Genomic DNA, 9009 nt, shown 5'->3' with positions numbered 1-9009 from the left:
CCCACGCCCCACCGTTATATCACAGAGACTCACGGTGTAATCAGACTGTCAGTTAATAAATGACATACGTCTGGGCTTTTCTGGCTACATGTGATTGAACTGCGTGTAAACACACACCTGCTATCACTAGCACAAACCTGCCCATACTGGCCATGGGAGAAACACCCACCGACTCATTGTGTATGGAGACTGGGTTCTGTACTGGGAGACCACCTGCCTGTTCCACCCCGATGACTGGCCCGAAAGCGTCGTTATAGCTTCAACTGTACAGGAGGTATCAATAATTACAGACATCTTCCACAAATAGCTTCCTATTTGACCCTGTGCTCAGCTCCCGACCCCATCTCCACTCCATCACTAATACCGCCTACTTCCACCTTCATAACATCGCCTGTCTCCGCCCCTGCCTCAGCATCTGCTGCTGAAACCCTCCTCCATGTCTTTGTTACCTCCAGACTCGACTATTCCAATTCTCTCCCGGCCGACCTCCCATCTTCCCCCCTCCAGGAACTTGAGCTCATCCAAAACTCTGCCCCCGTGTCCTAACTCGCACCAAGTTCCGTTGACCCATCACCCCCTGTGCTCGCTGACCTACATTGATTCCGGGTTGAGCAACTCCTCGATTTTAAAATTCTCATCCTTGTTTTCAAATCCCTCCATGGCCTCGCCCCTCCCTATCTCCATAACCTCCTCCAGCCCCACAACTTCCCTACTTCAACATTCGAATTGAGGGAGCGCCGCACTGTCGGAGGGGCAGTACTGAGGGAGCGCCGCACTGTCGGAGGGGCAGTACTGAGGGAGCGCCGCACTGTCGGAGGGGCAGTACTGAGGGAGCGCCGCACTGTCGGAGGGGCAGTACTGAGGGAGCGCCGCACTGTCGGAGGGGCAGTACTGAGGGAGCGCCGCACTGTCGGAGGGGCAGTACTGAGGGAGCGCCGCACTGTCGGAGGGGCAGTACTGAGGGAGCGCCGCACTGTCGGAGGGGCAGTACTGAGGGAGCGCCGCACTGTCGGAGGGGCAGTACTGAGGGAGCGCCGCACTGTCGGAGGGGCAGTACTGAGGGAGCGCCGCACTGTCGGAGGGGCAGTACTGAGGGAGCGCCGCACTGTCGGAGGGGCAGTACTGAGGGAGCGCCGCACTGTCGGAGGGGCAGTACTGAGGGAGCGCCGCACTGTCGGAGGGGCAGTACTGAGGGAGCGCCGCACTGTCGGAGGGGCAGTACTGAGGGAGCGCCGCACTGTCGGAGGGGCAGTACTGAGGGAGCGCCGCACTGTCGGAGGGGCAGTACTGAGGGAGCGCCGCACTGTCGGAGGGGCAGTACTGAGGGAGCGCCGCACTGTCGGAGGGGCAGTACTGAGGGAGCGCCGCACTGTCGGAGGGGCAGTACTGAGGGAGCGCCGCACTGTCGGAGGGGCCGTCTTTCGGATGAGGTGTTCACCTGAGAGCAGACGGGGCCTCAGTTTGACATAAACGATTCCAGGACATTATTTTGAAGCAGAGCAGGGGAGTTCTCCCCGGTGTCCTGTGGCCAATATTTATCCCTCAATCAACCTCAGTAAAACAGAAGATCTGGTGATTATCAGATTGTTGTTTGTGGAGATCGAGTGACTGCAGCAACCGCCGGGCCCCGCTCGCTCTCCCCCCGGGCCCGGTCTCTCTCTCCCCCACCCCAGGGCCCGGGCCCCGCTCTCTCTCTCCCCTCAGGCCCCGGCCTCTCACCTGCTCTCTGGGCCGAGCTGAGCGCGCTGAGCAGCAGCAGCCCCGCGAGCCGCATCCTCCCGCCGCCCGCTCACACTTCCGGTCCCGGGGGGCGGAGCCTGGTGTGGGGGCGGGGCTATGGGAGAGGCGGGGCCTGGTGTGGGGCGGGGCTATGGGAGGGGCGGAGCCTGGTGCGGGGGCGGGGCTACGGGAGGGCCGGAGCCGGAACCTTTGTTGGCGGGAGCGGTTTTGTGGAACAGCGGAAGTAGGCGGCTCGCCGCTCCCCGGGAAGCCGCGATGTGGGCCGCCGCCCTGAGCCTGAGCCTCCTGGCGGGGCTGCCGGCCGTGCGCTGCTCCCAGGGGGACCGCGAGCCCTATTACCGCCACTGCGTCCGGCTGTGCGAGCGGGAAAACTGCACCGGCGCTGGGCTCCGGGCCTTCCACAAACTGCAGCCTCTCCACATGCTGCTGACAGGTGGGGCCGCCTCGCCCTTCAACCCCTCGCCCTTCAACCCTTCCACCCCTCACCCTGCGGCTGTGATGACGTTGACCGGTTCTCGTTACTGGTGTTTGTTTGGAAGGTGTAGGAACTGCTTTTGTACTTACTGTGTTCTTGGGATGTGAGTGTGTTAAGGCCAAATCGAATCCAGGAGCTGCCCGACAGGCCCTCCCCTAGAGTCTCGGGGATCACTAGTTTCTGACAGTCACAGGCTGGGTGTTGGGGGGAAAGGTCTCGTGTATCTGGTGTTGCCTTCAGTCCCCAGACCCTGGAGCTAATTCTCCATCAGCCCGTCCCGTGGGAGTAAGTGTTAACCAGTGGATGAGGCCATCTCGCTATAACGCCCCGCTCTCTGTTGCGGACCCCCATACACTGGATAGACTGGAGAAGCTGGGATTATCCTCCTTAGAACAGAGAAGGTTAAGAGGAGGTTTAATAGAGGTGTTCAAAATCATGAAGGGTTTTGATAGAGTAAATAAAGAGAAACTGTTTCCAGTGGCAGAAGGGTCGGTAACCAGAGGACACAGATTTAAGATGATTGACAAAGAATCCAGGGGTGAAATGAGAATTTTTTTATGCGGTGTGTTGTGATCTGGAATGCACTGCCTGATAGGGCAGTGGAAGCAGATTCAATAGCAACTTTCAAAAGGGGAATTGGAAAAATACTTGAAAAGGAGAAATTTGCAGGACTCTGGGGAAAGAGCAGGGGGGAGTGGGACTAATTGGAGAGCTTGTTCAAAGAGCAGGCACAAGACGATGGGCCAAATGGCTTCTTTCTGTGCAGCATCATTCTATGATTCTAATATGTGAACAATTGCTTCCTGATCCATGAGCACTGACTCTCACTGGGGTACAGTTCCACACACACTGACTCTCACTGGGGTACAGTTCCACAGGCACTGACTCTCACTGGGGTACAGTTCCACAGACACTGACTCTCAATGGGGTAGTTCCACAGGCACTGACTCTCACTGGGGTACAGTTCCACAGGCACTGACTCTCACTGGGGTACAGTTCCACAGACACTGACTCTCACTGGGGTACAGTTCCACAGACACTGACTCTCACTGGAGTACAGTTCCACAGACACTGACACTCACTGGGGTGCAGTTCCACAGACACTGACACTCACTGGAGTATAGTTCCACAGACACTGACTCTCACTGGGGTTCAGTTCCACAGACACTGACTCACACTGGGGTACAGTTCCACAGACACTGACTCTCACTGGGGTACAGTTCCACAGACACTGACTCTCACTGGGGTGCAGTTCCACAGACACTGACACTCACTGGAGTATAGTTCCACAGACACTGACTCTCACTGGGGTTCAGTTCCACAGACACTGACTCACACTGGGGTACAGTTCCGCAGACACTGACTCTCACTGGGGTACAGTTCCACAGACACTGACTCTCACTGGAGTACAGTTCCACAGACACTGACACTCACTGGGGTGCAGTTCCACAGACACTGACACTCACTGGAGTATAGTTCCACAGACACTGACTCTCACTGGGGTTCAGTTCCACAGACACTGACTCACACTGGGGTACAGTTCCACAGACACTGACTCTCACTGGGGTACAGTTCCACAGACACTGACTCTCACTGGGGTGCAGTTCCACAGACACTGACACTCACTGGAGTATAGTTCCACAGACACTGACTCTCACTGGGGTTCAGTTCCACAGACACTGACTCACACTGGGGTACAGTTCCGCAGACACTGGGGTACAGTTCCGCAGACACTGACTCTCACTGGGGTACAGTTCCGCAGACACTGACTCTCACTGGGGTACAGTTCCACAGATACTGGGGGAAAAATTCAATTGTTTGCGCCTCCTGTTAGTGCCATAAGAGGGCGCTAATTGGGGCGCAAAGCAACTAGCGCCCGGGCGCGGCGATGTTTGCGCCGCTCGCAAAATTAACTAGACATTTTGCGGTGGCGCTAAACACTACCACCACGATCTCCTGCGCCGGCAGATCTTGACGTCAGTCAAATGCGCAATGCCCCGTTAACGCCCTGGACCGGATATTGAGTGGCGCCCCCTGCCTTACCGCCTGCCACTAGCAACGACAGGTTGAGGGGAGCATTCTGCTGTCAGAAAGGGACTGGGGGAGTGCTATTTAAAGGCGACCGCTTCCTTTTTTTTTTCTCAGTGACATTTTTGCAAAACGCATTCTGAGAGACTTCAGGAGAGATTCAACGCTGTGTGAAGGAGTTTTGAGTACTGAGCAGCACTTTGCAGGTTCATTTTGCTTTGCCCTTCCTTTGCTAGCGCTCTGAGGTAGCGCCTCGCTCCTCAGCCTTTGCGCCTTAAGACAGGTGTGAAGCACCTGATTTAGCGCTCCAATCACCTCCACGGGCGATAAAAGCCAAGTTTGCCGTCAGAGGCGATAATTAGCGCCAGGCGCTAAACTTTGCGCACGGCCGATAATGGCGCCCCAAACGGGGCGATACTGAATTTTTCCCGCACTGACTCTCACTAGGGTACAGTTCCACAGACACTGACTCTCACTGGGGTACAGTTCCACAGACACTGACTCTCACTGGGGTACAGTTCCACAGACACTGACTCTCACTGGGGTACAGTTCCACAGACACTGACTCTCACTGGGGTACAGTTCCACAGACACTGACTCTCACTGGGGTACAGTTTCACAGACACTGACTCTCACTGGGGTACAGTTCCACAGGCACTGACTCTCACTGGGGTACAGTTCCACAGACACTGACTCTCACTGGGGGACAGTTCCACAGACACTGACTCTCACTGGGGTACAGTTCCACAGACACTGACCCTCACTGGGGTACAGTTCCACAGGCACTGACTCTCACTGGGATACAGTTCCACAGACACTGACTCTCACTGGGGTACAGTTCCACAGACACTGACTCTCACTGGGGTACAGTTCCACAGACACTGACTCTCACTGGGGTACAGTTCCACAGACACTGACTCTCACTGGGGTACAGTTCCACAGACACTGACTCTCACTGGGGTACAGTTCCACAGACACTGACTCTCACTGGGGTACAGTTCCACTGACTCTCACTGGGGTACAGTTCCACAGACACTGACTCTCACTGGGTTACAGTTCCACAGACACTGACTCTCACTGGGGTACAGTTCCATTGACACTGACTCTCACTGGGGTACAGTTCCACAGACACTGACTCTCACTGGGGTACAGTTCCACAGACACTGACTCTCACTGGGGTACAGTTCCACAGACACTGATTCTCACTGGGGTACAGTTCCACAGACACTGACTCTCACTGGGGTACAGTTCCACAGACACTGACTCTCACTGGGGTACAGTTCCACAGACACTGACTCTCACTGGGGTACAGTTCCACAGACACTGACTCTCACTGGGGTACAGTTCCACAGATACTGACTCTCACTGGGGTACAGTTCCACAGGCACTGACTTTCACTGGGGTACAGTTTCACAGACACTGACTCTCACTGGGGTACAGTTCCAGAGGCACTGACTCTCACTGGGGTACAGTTCCACAGGCACTGACTCTCACTGGGGTACAGTTCCACAGACACTGACTCTCACTGAGGTACAGTTCCACAGACACTGTCTCTCACTGGGGTACAGTTCCACAGGCACTGACTCTCACTGGGGTACAGTTCCACAGGCACTGACTCTCACTGGGGTACAGTTCCACAGACACTGACTCTCACTGAGGTACAGTTCCACAGACACTGACTCTCACTGGGGTACAGTTCCACAGACACTGACTCTCACTGGGGTACAGTTCCACAGACACTGACTCTCACTGAGGTACAGTTCCACAGGCACTGACTCTCACTGGGGTACAGTTCCACAGGCACTGACTCTCACTGGGGTACAGTTCCACAGACACTGACTCTCACTGGGGTACAGTTCCACAGACACTGACTCTCACTGAGGTACAGTTCCACAGACACTGACTCTCACTGGGGTACAGTTCCACAGGCACTGACTCTCACTGAGGTACAGTTCCACAGGCACTGACTCTCACTGGGGTACAGTTCCACAGGCACTGACTCTCACTGGGGTACAGTTCCACAGGCACTGACTCTCACTGGGGTACAGTTCCACAGGCACTGACTCTCACTGGGGTACAGTTCCACAGGCACTGACTTTCACTGGGGTACAGTTCCACAGGCACTGACTTTCACTGAGGTACAGTTCCACAGGCACTGACTTTCACTGGGGTACAGTTCCACTGACTCTCACTGGGGTACAGTTCCACAGGCACTGACTCTCACTGGGGTACAGTTCCACAGGCACTGACTCTCACTGGGGTACAGTTCCACAGACACTGACTGTGTGAGGACGTTCCGCCTGTACGTGATATCCGCACCCATTCCAGTTCAGCAGGAATGACTGGACATTGATCAGGGACAGGATCCAGCTGGGTTTCCTCTTCCGAGCTCCTGGGGCAATGAGGTCCCCTGTTACTGCTCCATCTGTGATCAGCTGGCTCAGCACCCGCCAGGGCTGGAGCCTGGCGCCTGGGCCCTGCCTGGTTTGTGTGGCTCATCCTCAGGCAGTGCTCCTGTAATAAATGGCCGACTCATTAACTCTGCGCTGCCTCCGAGCAATGGAGCTTTGTGGTGGTGAGTTGCTGTCTGCAGCCTGAGCTTTGACGGTCTGTCTGTTTGTGTTGGCAGGCTGGAGCTGTGCTGATGACTGTAAGTACGACTGTATGTGGGCGACAGTGGGACTGTACGTTAAAGAAGGACACAACGTGCCTCAATTTCATGGCAAGGTAATCTCGCCGCTGCCGCGAGGCTCTGTCTAACAGGCGTGTGATCGATGACAGCTGTCAGAACATTAATTGTCCGGTTCCTGGGGCTCCGATTGGACAACAGGGACAGAATGGGGTGCCTGAACCCCTTCGCCGAGACCTGGCATTGGGGAGGGGAGGGGCGTTGGGGAATGGATGGTGGGGACGGCCTGGATGGGAGGAGAGGGTTGGGAGGGAGAGGAGAGGAGGGGAGGGACAGGTCTGGATGGGAGGAGAGGGTCGGGTTGGGAGGGAGGGGAGGGGCGTTGGGGAATGGATGGTGGGGACGGAATGGATGGGAGGAGAGGGTTGGGTTGGGAGGGAGAGGAGAGGAGGGGAGGGACAGGTCTGGATGGGAGGAGAGGGTCGGGTTGGGAGGAGGAGGAGAGGGGCAGGTCTGGATGGGAGGAGAGGGTTGGGAGGGAGGGGAGAGGAGGGGAGGGACAGGTCTGGATGGGAGGAGAGGGTCGGGTTGGGAGGGAGAGGAGGGGAGGGACAGGTCTGGATGGGAGGAGAGGGGAGGGTTGGGAGGGAGAGGAGAGGGGCAGGTCTGGATGGGAGGAGAGGGTCGGGTTGGGAGGAGGAGGAGAGGGGCAGGTCTGGATGGGAGGAGAGGGTTGGGAGGGAGGGGAGGGACAGGTCTGGATGGGAGGAGAGGGTCGGGTTGGGAGGGAGAGGAGGGGAGGGACAGGTCTGGATGGGAGGAGAGGGGAGGGTCGGGTTGGGAGGGAGAGGAGAGGGGGAGGGACCGGTCTGGATGGGAGGGTCGGGTCGGGAGGGGAGAGGGAGAGGCGGGGAGGGACCGGTCTGGACGCTGGGCTCTTTCTCTGTTTTGACCAGTGCCTGTGTTTGGATTTCCTCTCCCAGTGGCCCTTCCACCGATTCCTCTTCTTCCAGGAACCTGCCTCGGCCGTTGCCTCCGTGCTGAACGGACTGGCCAACTTTGCGATGTTGGGCCGGTACCGAGCAGCCGTGCCTATCGAGTCTCCGATGTACCACACCTGCATCTCCTTTGCCATGGTAACCCCAACACTTGTCTGTGCTCTCTGCTTTCCCGCGGTATGTTTAATCCCAGTTATTTGTAAAGCCGTGGTGTCTCTGGGCTTTCAGTGGTGAGGTGCTGGTGTGCTGTGGAAAAGTAAACACAGACCGATACCCCTAATGCCCAAGTCTCTGACCATCCGCACAGAGCTCCGTCCCCAGTGTCAGAGCCGTGACTCCCTGCCCTTCACCTTCCAGCATTGCCTTTCTGTGTGGGAGGACCCCAGGAAATGTTAACGTCCTTCTGAGTATTGTCGGGCTATTCACACACCGTGCTGGGGGGGCATCGCCTCGAGCCTGATCCTCAGCAGGAATCAGGAGCGGGAACCCTGGCCAGTTCACTCCTCCCTAGTCCAAGGTTAATTCTAGGGCCTGTGAGGGCGGGGGGAGGTGGACGGGGGGGAGGGGCGGTGGGATGGGTGTTGAGACAATTCATCAATCATTCCCTGAGCGACTGCACGAAGGGGACAATTAGATTTCTATTGGCTCCTCCCAGTAAAAGAACATAAGAAATAGGAGCAGGAGTCGGCCATTCGGCCCCTCGAGCCTGCTCCGCCATTCAATAAGATCATGGCTGATCTTCTGCCTCATCTCCACTTTCCTGCACTATCCCCATATCCCTTGATTCCCTTAATATCAAAAAATCTATCGATCTCAGTCTTGAATATACTCAACGACTGAACATCCACAACCCTGGGGTAGAGAATTCCAAAGATTCACCACCCTCTGAGTGAAGAAATTTCTCCATCTCAGTCCTAAATGGCCGACCCCTTATTCTGAGACTGACCCCTCATTCTAGACTCCCCAGCCCGGGGAAGCAGCCTCTTTGCATCTACCCTGTCAATCCCCTTAAGGATTTTAATGTTTCAATGAGATCACCTCTCATTCTTCTAAACTCTAGAGAATATAGGCCCATTTTACTCAATCTCTCCTCATAGGACAATCCCCCCATCCCAGGAACCAGTCTGGTGAACCTTCGT

The 9009-nt window shown here is 56.3% G+C and overlaps 1 protein-coding gene across 2 annotated transcripts; it reads left to right on the top strand.

Moving 5' to 3' along the window:
- Positions 1–1886: 1886 nt before the first annotated feature.
- Positions 1887–8407, top strand: LOC147100940 (GPI-specific phospholipase A2-like PGAP3). 2 transcript variants are annotated; one of them, XM_085966042.1, is made up of 3 exons: positions 1887–2173; positions 6873–6970; positions 7886–8407. In XM_085966042.1, exons 1-3 carry the CDS (start codon positions 1996–1998, stop codon positions 8102–8104), a joined length of 495 nt encoding a protein of 164 aa, XP_085822168.1. In that variant the 5' UTR covers positions 1887–1995; the 3' UTR covers positions 8105–8407. The 2 variants fall into 2 exon arrangements, with proteins under 2 accessions (XP_085822168.1, XP_085822167.1); XM_085966041.1 differs by having other exon boundaries at positions 1889–2173; positions 7856–8399.
- Positions 8408–9009: the final 602 nt, after the last annotated feature.

Source organism: Somniosus microcephalus, chromosome 24 (genome assembly GCF_052327205.1).
Source record: "Somniosus microcephalus isolate GS21.2 chromosome 24, FLI_Smic_1.0, whole genome shotgun sequence".
Taxonomy (NCBI): Eukaryota; Metazoa; Chordata; class Chondrichthyes; order Squaliformes; family Somniosidae; genus Somniosus; species Somniosus microcephalus.
This window is presented reverse-complemented; position numbering and strand designations above follow the sequence as displayed.